General features: G+C 55.0%; 1 protein-coding gene across 7 annotated transcripts in view; it reads left to right on the forward strand.

Moving 5' to 3' along the window:
- ADAMTS14 (ADAM metallopeptidase with thrombospondin type 1 motif 14) overlaps window positions 1-17342 on the forward strand; it is an 87688-nt gene that overhangs the window by 66766 nt on the left and 3580 nt on the right. For 5 of the 7 annotated variants that reach the window (XM_053922792.1, XM_053922794.1, XM_053922795.1 and 2 more), the window contains exons 13-21: window positions 1688-1821; window positions 2200-2323; window positions 3546-3626; window positions 7688-7851; window positions 9351-9519; window positions 9971-10103; window positions 11710-11917; window positions 15403-15532; window positions 15670-15780. In XM_053922792.1, the coding sequence (XP_053778767.1) occupies window positions 1688-1821; window positions 2200-2323; window positions 3546-3626; window positions 7688-7851; window positions 9351-9519; window positions 9971-10103; window positions 11710-11917; window positions 15403-15532; window positions 15670-15780 (1254 nt within the window). Of the gene's footprint in view, window positions 1-1687; window positions 1822-2199; window positions 2324-3545; window positions 3627-7687; window positions 7852-9350; window positions 9520-9970; window positions 10104-11709; window positions 11918-15402; window positions 15533-15669; window positions 15781-17342 lie in introns of those variants that run through there. The other 2 variants (XR_008426689.1, XM_053922798.1) reach the window with 2 other exon arrangements.

A 17342-nucleotide genomic window follows, 5' to 3' on the forward strand; every position in this document is an offset into this window, starting at 1 on the left:
ACAGTGCTAGGGCCCGTCTGTTGTGGAGCATTTCCAGTGATGGCTCTTGTCTCGGCAGAGGGAAGCCAGCGAAGGGCTGGGATTCACGGTGCCCTCGAGCCTTCAGGCTGAAGGGCCCTTAATGGTCCTCTGAGCCCACCTTCCCCTGCCATTCTCTCCACTGTCCTTCCGCGGACTGAGGCTCACCCCGACCACGCAGCCCCCAGCCTCAGGCCTCAGACAGTGTGGATTAGAACAGCTTTTCCTGTCCCAGCCCTGGCTGCCTCTCTGTAGCCCTGGTTCCACAGTGTCGCTTGGAGGCCCCTCAGCTCTTCAGCTCACGTTTAGAATGTCTGTCTTCAAGTTGGAAGGGGCCTCAGAAGCCTCTCCATTGCATGCCAGTACACACCCCTCTGGAACATGTTTATAGGGAATGTCTTCCCTCTGCTTGGATTCCTCCTGCTCTGGGGAGCTCACCACTACCTTGCCACCATAGGCTGTCTTCCACGGCTGTCCCGGACCCTCCAGCCCAGGCACTGTGGTCAGGGTCGTACCTGTCTTTGGGATGGTTGGAGCCCCCGCCCTTTGGCCCCACTAGGTCCCACCAGGATTCTGGCTTCTGCGTGTGAACTCCGAAGTAGTATTGGATGTTGTGGCTCTAGACGCGAGTCCTGTGTGCTGGGGCACGACACCACTAGGTATCCTGGGAACCCAGGAACCAGGACAGGAGCCCGATGGCTCCTTTGGAATTTGACTGAGTGAGGGGCTTGCTTTGAAAGCCTTGCAGATGCAGTCAGAATCCAAACAAGCCACCGCAGCACGGGCTGTGGAGTGGACGGGGCAGCGGGACTTTGGGTTTTCCCAAGACTCTTAGACAAATTCCAGGAAGTAAGCTAAGCCCCAACCTCCCATTTTCTAAGAAACACAGAGAGTGTTTATATGTTCTCTGGGACATCCTTCTTAGGACACCAGTAGCCCAGATAGAAAAGAGAACATTTAACTGTTAGAACTAGGAAGGATCCCCTTCCCTCCCTCACTGCCGCTCCATTTACAAACCCAAACACAGACCCTTGATTGCTCTGCCTGCCTCTCACACAGTCTCATAACGTTTGCAAGCGTGTTAAGGGGCACCGTCATAGGTGTGACTAGGGAAATGGGCGTAAGATCAGAGCAGGACTTGAGCCAGACTGCCTGGGTTAGAATCCTGGCCCTTCCACTTACTGTGTGGCCTTGGGCAAATTCCTTAACCTCTCTGGTCCTTGGTTTCCTCCTTTGTAATACTAGAACGTACTTCCTTGGGGTATTGAGAGTTTTACATGAGTTCATTCACAAAAAGCGTTTAAAGTTGTGCATCAAGTGTGTGTAAAGGGTTTGGCGGTATCTGGCACATAGTAAGCATTCAGTAAATGTTGGCTTATTATTGTTGTTATGATTTTATCACTTGATTTTTCTTAAAAATCTGATGTGCCATTTTACTGATCAAGGATAATTAATAAGAAACCGAGGGTCAAAGGGGTCAGATCATTTAAGGTCACATACTAATAAATAAGTGACACAGCAGGAATTTTAAGCCCCAGCCCCAGTGCTCCCCCTACTGCCCAGAGCTGGACCTGGAGTTTCCTGCATGGGCCCTGTGCCGTTGTCGTCTGGGCCCTGCCCACTCTCTCCGGCCCCAGCGAGGGGTTCACCACGGCCCCTCTCCCCACAGACACCCAGAAGTGTGAGCTCATCTGCAGGTCAGAGGACACAGGGGACGTGGTCTTCATGAACCAGGTGGTCCATGATGGGACACGCTGCAGCTACCGGGACCCCTACAGCGTCTGTGCCCGGGGCGAGTGTGTGGTAGGTGACCCCCTGCAGGCCACCCACTGCCAGCTCCGGGGGACTGGAGGGCCTCACTGTCTGCCCCTTATGCCCCCTACAAAGACATGCATTGCCGTACTGTCCCCACCCGTGACACCCCTTGGTCCTCAACAGCCCTGAGTTGCTAGAAAGGGGTTGTCATCGAGCCACATTCAAGAGGAGAGGAGTGGGCCAGTTTTAAGACCTTGCCCACGTCACATGCAAGTTTGTGACAGAGCCCTGTCCAGGAATGCCTCTTGGTTCAGGGTCCTCTCCTGTCTGGAGCCTGGGGGCCAGGGAGGGGACCACTGGCTGCTGACCCCGGCATGGTGAAGAGGACATGGGAGCCTCCTCCACTGACGCCATCTCTGGCCTCAGCCCATCGGCTGTGACAAAGAGGTGGGGTCCATGAAGGCAGATGACAAGTGTGGGGTGTGTGGCGGCGACAACTCCCACTGCCGGACTGTGAAGGGGACGCTGGGCAAGGCCTCCAAGCAGCCAGGTAAGCAGGCTGGGGCCGGAGGGATGGCTGGGAGTGACTGGGGTCTGGCCCAGCCAGGGTCCTAGAGCCTGGGCTGTCCGTGAAGTGGGCCCCTCCTCCTCGAGTTTACGGTGGGCAGAGAGGGCCTTCAAGCCTGTCGTTGACCTTCCCAGGGTGCGCAGGGTGAGCCAGATGCTGCAGCTGGTCACCTCATTTTCTAGGTGCTCTGCTACCTGTGTCTAGGGCCTGGAGCTCAGGAGCAGTTTCCTGCCAGGCAGGTGCTGTGATAGGGGGTCAGCTGCCATTGGCTCTGGGGCTGCTGGTGGGGTGAGGCGTCAGGCAGGTCTGACCATGTGGCCCAGACTGAACTGGTAGCATTCTTTTCCTCTTTCCTCTTTCACTTTAAAAACACCTGTGGCACCCTAGCTGGGTGGCTTAGTTGGTTGGAGTGTTGTCCCATGCACCAAAAGGTTGCGGGTTTGACTCCCAGTCAGGGTACATACTTAGGCTGCGGGTTTGCTCCCTGGTAGGGGTGCATTTGGGAGGCAACCAGTCAATGTTTGTCTCTCACATCAGGGTTTCTCTCTGTCTCTCCCTTCCTCTCCCTCTAAAATCAATGAACATCCTCAGGTGAGAAAAAAAACCCACCTGTGGTGCCTCCTGCCTTGAACTCCTGGTACTTTTGAGTTCCTTGATTCCCTCTCCACCTGCAATGTCGCCAAACTTGCTGTGGAAAAGGCCAGATACTAGTCCTTTACATTTTAGTATGAACTAGATCCATTTCCCCTTGGGGGATGTTATGGCTTTACCTTGCTTCTCCTTGATGGGAGAAGATTGGCAGCTCTGAGGAAGGTTTGTTCCCAGGCCTCGGACTGGGAGGGCCACGAGGGCCTGGGGCAGCCATGCGGGGTCTTTGTGGCCTGCTTCATCTAAATCCCTGCAGTGGCTTGAGGTGTGAAAATAGAGGGAGGAAGGAGTGTCAGGAGCGAAGGGGAGGGCGCAGAAAGTGGGAAATACTAGCAACTGACACGCACAGAGCCCTAGAGTCCGTAGAGCGTTCTTAGCTACGGCAGCTCCTTTGATCCTGTAGTCGCGCTGTGGGGAAGGGCCTGGGCTTGGTTCACCCATCAGGAAACCGAGGTTCCTGGGTACCTGCAGGGAGGGGGCGGCGAGACAGGGGGTGCTGGGCAGTGGGGCCACCAGCTCAGGATGCTCACGGCTTTTCTGGATCCCCCTCTGGCAGGAGCTCTCAAACTGGTACAGATCCCAGCGGGTGCCCGGCACCTCCAGATTGAGGAGCTGGAGAAGGCCCCCTACCACATCGGTGAGTGCCGGCGTGCCGGAGACGGCTGCCAGGCCCGGGGACCTGCCCGCAGGTTGCGGGGAGCTGGGACAGTAGAGGAGAGGATTCCAATGCAGGGAGGATGTCACGAGTTTGAATAATGGCAGAGAACCCCTTTTTACGTTCTTTTCCTGTGGTGTGGCAGTGTGGGCTGGGCTCAGGGGGGGCTGCTGGTGCCCCATTGCCTGGACTCATCCATGCAAATGCAGTCAGTGGGTGGGTCTGTAGGAACCTGGTTGGTACTGGCTGTCAGCTGGGGTTGTGGGGGTGACAGGCCATGTTCCCAGCAGGCTAGCCCAGGGTTATGTACGTGGTGTCTGTCACATGGTCCTCAGGAGTGGCCAGAGTGGGTGAGTCCAGTGCGCAAGCACTTCGTAAGTCCCTGCTTGCGTCATGCTTTCTAATGTCACATTGGCCCGGCAAGTCCTGCGGCCAAGCGCCGACCCCAGGTGCAGAAACAGGCCATCTCTCGATGGGAACCGTGCTGGAGTCAGGGTGCAGAGGGGCAGGTTTGCAGGAGCAGGAGGACTTTGTAGCCATTTTCCCGGTCTGCCACCTGGACCCTGAACTTATTCTCATAACGACAGACACAGAGTCACTAAACTAGATGCGTACTCTTTATAGCAGGTATGCAACCGTGTAGCCAAAACAGATGAAAGGTTAGGGCCTCCAAATAAATCAATAAAATTCAAATTTAAAATATTAATGTAACGGGAGAGATTTTTGTTGCTGTTGGTTGGTTGGTTCTGTTTCTGCTGAAACTGAGTTGGCGGTCAGAAAATGAACGTGTCCCGAAGAGGCAAACCCATAGGGTAGAAACAGATGGGTGATTGTCCGGGGCCAGCGGAGGGGGGTGGGGAGTGACTGCTAACGGGTCTCAGATTTCGCCGGGGATGACGAGAATGTCCTGGAATTAGATGGTGGGGATGGTTGCACAACCTTGTCACTGTACTAAAGATCACTGAATCGCACACTTTCAAAGGCTTGATTGTACGGTATGTGAGTTACATCTGAATTTAAAATCATAAGCCTGGTTTAGAGCAGGTCCTGGCAGGGAGGTGGGCAGCAGGCTATGGCCTGTGCTTTGGGCAGCGATGGTTCTCTCACCCGTCTGTGTTCAGCCCCTCACAGAGGGCATGTGGGCTACAGCGTCTCCCAGGCCCCTCTCATGTGTGATGCCCACCATATCACACTGCTTGGCCCCAACACGTTGGGAACATAAACACAAAACATAACATCTCTTGAGGCAGGTTTTTATATCACAAAAATGCTGACATTTATATTTTTAGATTATCTTCAAAGTAATACAAACATTTTTAAGTCTCCTGGATAACATCTTTGGAAAGTACAAGCACATTAACATAGCTGTGGCTGATCTGGAAGGCACCGAGAGGGTGTGGTCCAAACAGGCAGTAGGCACAGGCCCCAAGTGGATGGTGGGCCCTCTGTGTGCCCTGATCAGCCTACAGGGTGAGCCAGTCTGGGCCTGGGTCTCCTCCTCCTGCCCCGTGCCTTGGCAGCCGCGTCACTCTGCTCAGGGAGTACAAGTTTAGATGGCTTTGGCTCTGCCAACTCTCTGCCCACTTGTCCCGGGAATCCTGCTGAAATAGAGCCAGGGAAGGGAGGGGCAAGGAGAGAAGGGCCCTTTACTCCAGAAGGAGGATTGAGCTCCCCGGCTATTACTGCACGCTACAAATGATCCCACACTATCAGCAGCTCCTTGGGCCTCCTCCGCCAGCTCCCTCTACCCCCGTCTCCATGAGTCTAGTGCGTTTATCCTCTGTAGGAAGGGAGGGATCCAGGTAGCTTCCTTAGAGATGGGACAGAGGCTTCTAGCACCAGGGCAGGCTCTGTACGTGCATATCTGCCTGTGTGTTTATTGGCTGTATTCCCCGCAAGGTCGGAGCTCTGTCGGAGCTCTGCCGGAGCCAGGACAGGGAGGGGAGTGGAACTCGGCACTGGCACAGGCTGTGTGATTATTCAGTAAGGATGTGTCAGCTGTCTGTGCACATGTGCGCACATGTGCCTTTGCACGTGCCCGTGTATGGGGTGCCTGATGGTATGTGCTCTCTGGGGAAGCCCAAGGCAGGTGGCAGCCTTGGCAATGAAGGCCAAGGCCTGTCCAAGCTGTTTAGACTCTCCTGGAATCTAGGGACAGACTCCAGGAGAGGAAGAGTCTCCATGCAGACTCTTTGAAAGGAAGAGGAACCACGCTGTTGTGAGTCTGCATGTGCTGGCCCTGAGCTGGCGCTTTCCACACATTGTCCTGTTCAAGCGTCAGGATGACCCATGGAGGCTCCTGTTGTATCCCGCTTGTGGTTGGGGAAGAGGGTAAGATGGTTGCCTAAGCTGCCAAGCTGGTCAGGGGTAGGGCCAGGACTCGGAGCTAGGCCCGGATGGTAGAGTCCCTGCTGAGTCCGTGCTGAGGCACCGCCCCTCGGAATGAGCATTCTGCAGCAGGGCGGGGTCGGCGGCTGCCCTGAGGTGTGGGAGCAGACAAGATCGGAGGCTGGGCCCGGCCTGAGAAGCTGCCCGGCTCTTGCCTAGACATTCTGGTGACCCTGAAGGCTGAGAAATACCAGAGATGAGGGTGCATTTCTCCTCCTCCTGCTCAGCAGGGATGCTGGTTCTCCAGAACAGGGGTCTCCAAGCCCCCAGCTACAGACCAGTAAGGGCCTGTGGCCTGTTAGAACTGGGCCGCACAGCAAGAGGTGAGCGGTGGGTGAGCCAGGGAAGCTTTGCTTGCATTACTTCCTGAGCACCGCCTCCTGTCTCCCCCCACCGCCACCCGCCTCCCCTGGCCATGGAAAAACTGTCTTCCACGAAACCAGCCCCCAGTGCCAAAAAGGTTGGGGACCGCTGCTGCAGAGAACTGGGCCACCAGCCCACTGCCCCGCTCAGAGCCTCTGACTCCCCATCTGGATTAATAATAGCACCAACCTCAGGATGTGTGTGAGGGTTCCACCGAGGCAGTTAGCAGAGAGATCAGCACGTGGTTTGTGCGCAAGCTCGTTAGCTTTTCTATTGCAGTTACGCTGATGGCTTTCATCTGCACACAGAGGGGCCACGCCGGGGCTCTGGAGCCTTGCCTGCCCCTCCTGGCTGGGGGGCTCAGGTCCCAGGCAGCAGCCCTTCCTGCCCCTGCTGATTCCGGTGAGGCTGTAACTCAGGGCTTTGCCTGGGTGTCTGCACCGACACACCTCCCACCCCGCCTTTTAGTAACAGGCTGTGAGTTACTCACTGACTAGGACTTTAAGGGGTAGAAATTCACAGATATTTTAGAAACTCCCACTCCATGCCAGGCTATGTGCTGGGCCAAGGACACAGGGAAAGAGGAGGAGAGCTGACAGGCTGCAGGAGACACGAGACATCTGTAATCACAGCTGTTGAAAGTCAGGCACTTTTCTGGTGATAGCAACAGTGCCCACCACTTATTAACTGCCTACTGCATGCCATGCTCTCTGCCTAGTTTTTCACATATATGAGCTCTTTTAATTGTCCCAAGAGCCCCAGGGAAGGTAGGGGGTGGGGGGGACTGTGATTATCATCCTGGGGCAGCAGCCCCGTGGTCTAGATACAGCTGGCATTCCCAGTCTGCAAGTGGTGAAACCGAGGCAGCACAGGGAAGCTCAGGAACTTCCCCACGGTCAACCTGACTTCGGAACCTGTACTCTTGATGGGTGTGCTCTGCTGTAGACATTCTAGGGAGGGTAAATCCCCAAGGGCTGGGCAATCAAAGAAGGCTTCCTGGAAGAGAGGGAAATTGTGCTGGCCTTAAATGTGGGTGGAGATTAGTCAGGCAGGAAGAAGGGAAGACAGTGAGGGTGGAAGGAATGGTGTCCCACAATGGTCCAGAGGCAGCGACACTGCGGGGGGCACTGTGGGTGCCTGTTTGATTGGAGAAAGGCTCAGATGGGAAGGAGTAACAGGTAGGCAGGGAGCCCTGAGGGGCCCACTGGCAAGGCCTGAAGCCCCTGAAGGGGTCTGGCTTGTGCTTCTGTGGAGGGGAACAGAAATCTGTGTGCCCCTCTCGCCCTGGCCAGTGGTGAAGAACCAGGTCACAGGCAGCTTCGTGTTCAACCCCAAGGGCAAGGAGGCCACTAGCAGGACCTTCACTGCAATGGGCCTGGAGTGGGAGTATACGGCGGAGGACGCTAAGGCAAGCCTCAAGACCAGCGGGCCCCTGCCTGAAGCCATCGCTGTCCTGGTGAGTCCCCACCCTGCACCGGGGCCCCTGCTTGCCCCCTTGCTGCCCCAGCCTGGTCCTCCCGGCTCACTGTCTCCGCAGCTGGGCCAGCACAAGCCCAGTGGAAATCCCCCTGTTCCACTGTCTTCAGGAATCTGAACAAGGCCAAGCTGCCCTCCGTCCCAGGCAAGCTCATTTGTGCTTAAAGGCTGGCAGGAGGGTGAGCAAGGAGGGGAAAGGAAACAGTGTCTCACTGTCAGATCAGAGATGCCACACACAGAGTTTGTTCTCCTTAACAGAGGGTCAGAAGTGGGGCCTGAAGGAGCGGGAGGGACCTGGGTTGATTCCTGGTGTTGTCCTGGCATCGTCTGGTGTCAGCACACATTATGGCATCGCCAACAAGTGACTTGGCAACTGACCCCGGGGTGCCGTCTGGCACTGCTGGCTTCCTGAGAAGGGAACGGGGCCCTGTCCTGGCTGGGGCCTCTCTGTCCAGCCCTTCTTCCTGGACTACAGGCCAGTGCTTATGGAATAGGGACTGTGAGCCCAGGAGACCAGGGTGGGCTCCGTGCCTACTGCTCTTGGCTCCGGCCGGTCGCAGCACTCGGACAGGCTTTGCTCCCGGTGCGCCCCTCACTAGCCAAGGAGGTCCTGGGGGCCGGGGTCTAAGGCCTGCTGATGTCAACGGAGTAATTCCACCCAACACGCATTTTCTGTTCACCTCCTGCTTGTTGATCACCCACACATCTATGGCCCGTTGATTTTCAACAAAGGTACCAAGGCCATTCAGTGGGGACAGAAGAATCTCAACTGGAAATCCATAAGTAAAAGAATGAAGGTGGACCTCTACCTGACATCATATACAAAAGTTAGCTCAAGATAGATTAAAGACCTAAATACGAGAGCTCAAACCATAGAAGTCTTAGAGGAAACAGGATGAGTCTGACGAGATTGGAGTCTTAGGTGCGACTTTGAGAGCACGCGCAACAAAAGAAAAACAGATGAGTTGGTCTTCATGGAAACTGAAAACTTTTATACATCGAAGGACAGTATCAGGAAAGTGAAAAGTCAGCCTATAGAGTTTGTAATCATACATGTAGGGAGAGCCCGCGCCCGGTCTGCATGCGCTGCCTGTCTACTGGAGTCAGGCAGGGCGGGCGCCCTGGTGGGCAGGACAGACCCGCAGACGTGGCTTCTGCCCTTGTTGGAGCTGAGGTCTGTGGGGGGGAGAAAGAGAGGGAGAGGAACATCCATGTACAAGAGAAACATCGATCGGTTGCCTCCTGCATACCTCCAGCTGGGGGTCTGGCCCTCAACCCAGGCATGTGCCCTGACTTGGAATTGAACTGGTGACCTTTTGGTTTGTGGGACGATGCCCAACCCACTGAGCCACACCAGCCAGGGCCTCCTTCTGGCCTTTACTTCTGTTTCTGACCTACGCTCCTCCCTTTGACCTTCCCCCGGTGCTGGCCTTGCTTCCCTGCTCTCCAGGCCTGTGCCGTCTCCCCATCTCCCCTTAGGTGCTCCCCCCAGCTGAGGGTGGCCCCCGCAGCAGCCTGGCCTACAAGTACGTCATCCATGAGGACCTGCTGCCCCTAATCGGGAGCAACAACATTCTCCTGGAGGAGACGGACACCTACGAGTGGGCACTCAAGAGCTGGGCCCCCTGCACCAAGGCCTGCGGAGGAGGTACTGGCCTGCTTGGGCCCGGCTGCCCCAGCCATCCTGCCGCCTTGTGGGGGCAGCCCAGGGCCTCTCAGAAGGAGCGGGGCAGGAGTGGCCAGAGGGCTGACACTGTGTCTACCTGACGCGTCCTCAGCTCAGGTCTCAGTTTGTCCTTGAAGACCTCCAGGGTGTGGAAGCCTGTCTGGGTAGGGTCTCCGGCATGGGGCTGGGGTGCTCGGGCAGTATCGAGGACAGAGCCTCCGTGCAGAGAGGCCGCCCCCCTGAGCCATGTCCCCACCCACACCACAGGGGGGACATGAAAGATAGGCTGATCAAGGAAGGCTGTCTCAGAAAGCGACGGGCAGAGGGGTGGAACTGACCTCCAGGCTGTCCAGAGCTTACTGTCCCCAAGGCCCCAGGCAGGGCAGTAAGGGTGTGGCAGGACCAGCCCCTTGGCAGCCTGCGCTCCCCACAGGTATCCAGTTCACCAAATACGGCTGCCGGCGCCGCCGAGACCACCACATGGTACAGCGGCACCTGTGTGACCACAAGAAGAGGCCCAAGCCCATCCGCCGGCGCTGCAACCAGCACCAGTGTCCCCAGCCCGAGTGAGTGCCGGGGAGGGATGAGGAGGCTGATCCCACGCCCGGGCTGTTGCAGACCTGCTCTCAGCCCCGGCCTTGGATGAGGGGCTGCGGAGCCTGCTTCCTCCAGCCCTGCAGCCTGGAGACTCAGCACCTGCAGCAGGATCCCTGAGCAGAGGCGCCCACGCCAGGCTCTGCCCACAGCCAGCACTGCCCTCCGGTGCCTCCGTCCCCTCCGGGTTTCTGGGTTAACTTCTACTCCTGGAAGGAAGGTGCTCCTTTGTTCTGTCAGCCCCAGCGTTCTTTCACAGATTGGGAAACTGAGGCCCAATTTGGGGACACAGCTTCCCCTCCGTGATGTGGGAGGTCCATGGAGGCGAAGCAGATTGCAGTGCTTCCCGGGTGAGGACATGGTCCCCCCGCTTGTCTCAGCCCCGTCCTCTGGGCCCTGGACTCAGCGTAGCCTGCCAGGTCCAGCCGGTGCCTAACCCCTGGTTGGGGTTCCCTGGCCTGAGCATATGGGCTCTTTTGAGCACAGGGTCATGTTCCTGGGTTATTTGGAGGGAGCCTTGGGGAGAGGAAGGAGCTGTGACTTGTTGGGGATTCAAGGTCAGGCCTCTGAGCCTGTCGCAGAGCCAGCTCAGCACTGGTAACTGGCCAGCAGGAAACCGCAGAGAGCCAAATCCAACCTCTTGCCTTCCCAGCAGTCCTTCCAGGGTGGAGGTCAGGTGCCGACTGGCAGCTTCTGCTCCCTAGGGCTAGAGGAGCTCCAGGGCCAGGCTGGAGCTGGTGGCCAGCGCTAGAGCCTGCCACAGCCTCCCTGTGCCAGCCCGGTCTGTGGTCCCTGGCCCCTCAGCCCTCCACACTTTCCTTTCCTATCTTACTGTGCAGTGTTATTCTGGCCACTTTCCCCACACATGCCAGTGATCTCAGAGCACTCAAAAGCCATGGGTCACCCACCCTGGCTTGTCTGTAAAATTGCTCGATGAAGTTTTGGGGCTTTTTGTTTTTAAAGGAGGGTCTTGGCTGAAAGCCCCTGGTTCACCAACAGGTTAGCTGATCAGCACTGAAGCTCTGCAGGCGCTGATGGTGATACTGATAGTGCCTACATTTATTACACACCTACTGGATGCTATGCACCCTGCCAGGTGCTTTACACATACCAAGTCCTTTAATCATCCCAAGGGCCCTGTGGGAGGGGCTTCTACTACGCAAGTTGTGGCTCTCATCTGCTTTGTGCAGTGCCGCACCTCAGCACCTGGGACAGTGCCTGCACAGGGTAGGCACTCAATATTCATGAGGTGCTGAGAGGCTCCTGATGTAAAGATGGGGTAACTGAGGCTTAGGGGGGTTAATAGCTTGCCCAAGGATATGCAGGGTGCCGGGATTTAAATATGCATTATACCCATTTTTCAGATGAGGAGACAGAGGAGAGATTAACTGACCCTCCTTGAGGCCACACAGGCTAACAGATGCAGAGCCAGATGGACAGTTGTCCTGGCCCCCAAGCATTCTGAAGCCCAAACCCACTCTCTGGCTCCTGTCTGCAGCCCAGTGGGTGGAAACGACCCTAGGAGGGATGTCCCTATGGTCCCACCTCCCCTCCACCTTCTGCCTTGTCTGTCTGCAGGTGGGTGATGGAGGAGTGGGGCGCCTGCAGCCGGAGCTGTGGGAAGCTGGGGGTGCAGACTCGGGGAGTGCAGTGCCTGCTGCCCCTCTCCAACGGTACCCACAAGGCCATGCCAGCCAAAGCCTGCCCTGGGGATCGGCCCGAGGCTCGGCGACCCTGCCTCCGAGTGCCTTGCCCAGCCCAGTGGCGGACGGGAGCCTGGTCCCAGGTGAGTTGTCCTCAGAAGGTGGCAGCGACTGGGCCATTGGGGCACCTTCTCTGGGGAGTCAGGGAGGTCAGTCTGGATGGGGGAACTGCCGAGGGATCTGGCGCTGCCCACAGGTAGTGTTTCCGGCTGACTTCCTCTCCCCTTATTGTGACCCAACAGCCAGCTGGGGTCCTGCTGCTGCCGCCACCCTCTAGGCAAAATTCCAGAGGCCAAGATGTGCTGCTAAAGGAGTCTTTATTCAAAAGCTTCACAATTTTGGAATAACAGCTTTCCACAAGAATTAGTCACTTAGGCTCATCAATTAAGGCTAAACTCTAAACACCTGGGTTCTCCTAGCATTTTCCCTGTTAGTTTTTAGTTATGGTATCTTATTTCTATAGGATTAGTTTACAAACTAAAAAACATAATACCCAAATCTACACAATGTTGGAAGAATGGCAGGCCTCTGCCTCAGAGCTCATCCCCTCCAAAATACCTGAAGAAGAATAACCCTGCCACCCTCTGCCAGGCCAGCCCGAGCCTAGGCTGTGCCCGGAGTTCCTCCCCATTAAAAACACTGTCTCTTGAGAAACTCAGGAAGGTGCAGCACCATCATCCAGGCATCTTCGAGGAAGGAGAGCCTCAGAGCCAGAGAGAGCCCTCCCAGGAGCCAGAGAGCCCCGGCGTCAGCCCTCTTTTATTTCAAACCTTCTAGCCCATAATTCCATGCGCTCCGAAGGGGTTCAGCAGCTCAGCCAATCCTACCCTAGACTGTTTACCATTGCCTCCTCCTGTGGCCCCTGCCTACTTCTCCCCAGTGATCTGATCAGATCTGTCTGCATCATCATCTGATTTGGTTTCTCTCAAAACTAAGTGGAACAGCTCCTGTGGACACCGGCCACGGCTCTGAGCTAGGTCTCTACATTCATTCACTGTCTGCCTTGAGCTTCACGCAGCGCTAGGATACATGCGCTGATGTCCGCAGTTACAGATGAGCCAATTAAAGCATATTCTTACACTCAGGAAATATGTACTAAGTGCCAACTGCATGCCAGGCACACTGAACTAGGAAAGTAGGAATCCAGCATTAGCCAAACAGTCTGGTTCTTGTGCCTGCAAAGCTTAGAGTCCAGGGAGGGAGACATAAGGGACAAGTAAACCAAAAACAAAAGCATTTACATGTTGCGGTTGGAGCTGTGTGGGAAGTGAGTGGATTGTGTCTGGGAGGGCCTCTCTGAGGAGGTGACCTTTGAGTTGAGACTTGAGGGATGAGCCGCAGGCAGCCCCTGAGGCAGGACCAACCTTGCCACATTCCGGAAACTGAAAGGACAGCAGGGCTAGAGTGGAAGGCAAGGGGCAGGGGCTGTAAGAGGACACTGGAAAGGCGGTCGGGGTGTGGTGAACAGTTATGCTGTGTTCTCAGGGCAGCAGGGAACTCTTGCCGAACTTTTATGTGAGTGTGCAAGCTCTGATTTCAGGTTTCAGGGCTCACTCTGGCAACTCGGTAGGAAGTTCGTTGTTGAGGAGCAGGGTAGGAAGAGGAAAACAGGGAGAAGGTTGAGGAATGGCCCAGGTGCTCGTGGGTCGGCCCTGGACGTGGCCACAGGGTCTTTTTTGATGTCTGGGGTTCTCTCTTAAAAATTCACTCGACATGAACCTTGAAGACGTTATGCTATGTGAGATCAACCAGCCACAAAATGACAAATACTGCGTGATTCCACCGACGTGAGGTGCCTGGAATGGTCACATTCGCAAGGACAGAAGGGAGAACGACGGTTCCCAGGGTTGGGGGAGGGAGGGCCAGGGAGTTGGTTAATGGGGACAGCGCCGGTCACGGCGGGGGGGGGGGGGGGGGGGGGGTGCTGAGGGTCTGGCGGTGAGGGCGGCACAGCGACGCGAATGTGCTCAATGCCACAGCATGAACTGTGCGCCTAAAGTGGGTAAAATTGGTCAACTGTGTGTGGTATTTTACCGCAATACAAAAAGCTGATTTGGTCAAGGAGGTAAGCACAAAGATGCTTATCGTAATGGCAAAAAAAAAACAAAACTAGGAAACATTCTAAGTGTTATTCATCAGAGATTGGGGGGAAAGTCACGGTCTATTCATACCATAAAATATTTACAGCAAGAAAAACAAGTCAGTGTGAACTCTACATATCAACATAAGTCCCAGAAAAGTAAATTTAGGTGAGAAAGAGCCCTGAGTTCTGGAGAAAAAAAGCACTTCCAATTTACTTAAAGTTTAAAAGGCACAACACCATATTTGAAAATATGCCAAATGCTGACTTACTAAAGCTGGGGATGGTATTTGAACAGGTTTCCATGACAAACATCCTCATACTTTTCTGTGTGCTTAAAATATTGCATAATAAGAGTGCTTTGAAATAACCAGAAATCCCCACACAACTCATGAAGATTTTATATTTTTCTCCATGATACGTAGATTTGCTCTAATATGAAACAGAAAGATGGCCGGTCCCAGAAAAGATCCCACAGGTCAATCCAACAGAAGTATGACAGGTCGTGGAGACAGTTGCCCCTTATGAGACTGACAAGCACTTGAGAGCAATTGTTTGTAATTATTCACCCCGGGGAGAATGAGCCGTCTTTGTCCCATGGTTCCCTGTGGCCCGTGACCCTCGTTTCTCCCTAGGGTTGCCCCCTGCCCAGTAGGAGAAGTGGACCTCTGCAAGCTCCTTCCCCTCCCACTGGGAGAGGCTGTGGTTAGTGCCTAACACCCGGTGACCTGGCCACAGGGGGCAGTCTTGCTCTTCCGGGAGGGCCCACCTGCCGCCACCTGTTTATCGGGGAAGAAGTGTGTGGGGTTCCGGGGATGCAGTCAGTATGGCAGCCCTGGCAAGTGGCCGTCGTCTTCTGCTCCGTGTAGCCACACCTTTTCTTCTTGGGGACGAAGGCACATAGAACGTGCCTCTGCAGGCTGAGTTTTGGTAAACTGAGCCACAGAGTCATTGAATGTCAGAGCTAGAAGGTTCTACAGCGACCTTGTCACCCAGCTCTCTGTTTAGCAGATGCCACAGTCCAGGTCCCGACATCTTATTACCAGGATGTCATCAAGTAAATGGACCTTCCCCAGGTCCCAAGGGCGGGTGGGTCACACAGGGGAGTGATACACAAAATATTTGCCAGGGTGATACACAAAATATTTAAGGACCAGGCACAGAATGGCCAGCGAGGACACAGGCCTGGGTGCCAGAACAGGGTCCTGAGCCAGGGTTAGCCAATTGGATGGTAGCAGGGTGCCTGGGTTCTAGGCTCAGGGCAGTGGCTGTCCACCACCCAGGACAGGGGTATTAGACAACTGATGTGCTGTCCCGATGAGGCTTTTTAGAAGCAGTCCTTGCTTGTCCCTCTGGTCAAGTTAGCACCTTTCTCTGTATCTTTCTGTCCTGGGCATTGGCCGGATTGGAGCTCACTGCCCCTCTTCTCTCTCCACCTGCTCTTCCGGGGCCACTGTGGCCGGCCTGGCCCTGGCCGTCCTGTGACAGTGCTCTGCCACCTGCGGAGAGGCTGTCCAGCAGCGGCAGGTGGTGTGCCGGACCAATGCCAACAGTGTCGGGCAGTGCGAGGGGGACAAGCCAGACACCATCCAGGTCTGCAGCCTGCCTGCCTGCAGAGGTGAGCCAGACAGGATGGGAGGAGGGGGCGGAGGATAGGCAGGCCCAGCTCCTGTGGCTTCCACCCGAGACCCAGCCCAGCCTGTATCCTGGCCCCCGAGAAACACGAAATATGAGAGCTGCTTCTTCTGTTCACAGGAAGTCTCCAGAACTCCACAGTGAGGGCTGATGTCCGGGAAGTTGTGACCCCAGACAGGCAGTGGGTGCCACAGTCTGGGCCCCTGCATCCTGTTAACAAGATATCATCGAGTAAGTGTATTTCTGCCCCCCCCCACCCCCCGCAACCTTCCAGTGGCCAGTGTCACAAGCATGGGCCATGTGGTGGAGCAGACCCGGCCTCCAATTTGTCCCTGTGACCTTATTTCCAGAAGCCTCAGAGGCCTCAGCTCTGAGGTGGGGATAATGCTTGTACTGGTCCATGGTCCCTTATCTGCAGCCCTAAAATGCTGAAGGCTGCGAACCTTTACCTAAATTTGGTGCGGACTCATTTGACAGCAAAGTCTGACCTGAACTAACAGCTCAGTTACTCTGCTGTAAAAACATTGCCGTATTTGGTTATAAGGTGATATCCAAATTGCCACTGGGGATATTATATCACATAAATACAGCAAGCATTTTCTAACCTCAAATGTTTTGAATTATGAATCATATCTGATTCCAAGATTTTTGGCTAAGCAATTGTAGATCTGAGCTGCCTTCACGGGGCTGTTGAGAAAACTAAATGAGATAATGCATGTGCTTCTGTCCAGCTGTCAGCTAACAACAACCAAAAGAGCATTTTCTCTCTGCCTCATGATCGGTTCTTCCCACACGTCCATCCACCCACCCACCCACCTACCCATCCACCCACCCAACTATCCATCCACCCACCCACCCACCTACCCATCCACCCACCCACCTATATCCACCCACCCACCCACCTACCCATCCACCCATCCATCCATCAATAAATACTGATGAAGCCTCTGCCTTGTACCGGGATCAATGTTCTACGTGCCCTCCCTAGGTTCCTTTTCTCTTTGCCTTCCTTGCCTTCCCAAGGGTCAGGGTCTGAGAAGATGAGGAACAGAAAGATCACAGACCCTAACTCCTAGCTAGAGGACCAGTTGGCTGTGTGACCCTGTGTAAATCCCTGAACGTCTCTGAGCTCAGCGACCTCATCTATAAAGTAAAGTGGTCTGACTAGATGTCTTCAGAGGATTTTCTGGCTCTAGCTTTGCTGCCTCTCTGCCTCTCTGCCCCTGTGCTGAGGCTCAGGCTGTGCAGGTTCCTGGGTTGCTTTCCCTTTTCCTCCCAAGAGCAAAGGGTGAGGCTCTGATTCTGGTCCTACATTTCTGGCGCCATCTAGTGGCCACAAAACTCCTCCCTTCACGTTCTGTTAGTGCAGAAAAATGAAAACATTTTGAGATGTTTTAACCAAAGCACACAAAACTAAGATAGTGAGCACCACTCCATGCCAGGAACTTTACACATGTTATTTATAATGTTATTACTCATTGGTAAATGTCAACAGTATCCCCATTTTACAGGTGAGGAAACTGAGGGTTGGAGAGATTGACTTGCCCAAGGCCTCAGAGCTTTTGAGTGGTGGAGCCTTGATTAGAACCTCGGTCCGCTTGGTTCCAAACTTCTTGCTGGAGGGCTTAGCGTTCCAAATGTGCTGCCTGTGGCAGGATGTTTGATCAGCTTGTCACAAGTGTGACTTACCTGGGCATTCTCCTGGTCCCAGCTGGAGAGGATCAGACTCCTTTGGGTAGATTGGGAGGAGGGTAGGGTTCCTACTTGCATCTACAGCAGGTTCCCAAGCTCTG

This window comes from Desmodus rotundus, chromosome 4, assembly GCF_022682495.2.
Source record: "Desmodus rotundus isolate HL8 chromosome 4, HLdesRot8A.1, whole genome shotgun sequence".
NCBI lineage: Eukaryota > Metazoa > Chordata > Mammalia > Chiroptera > Phyllostomidae > Desmodus > Desmodus rotundus.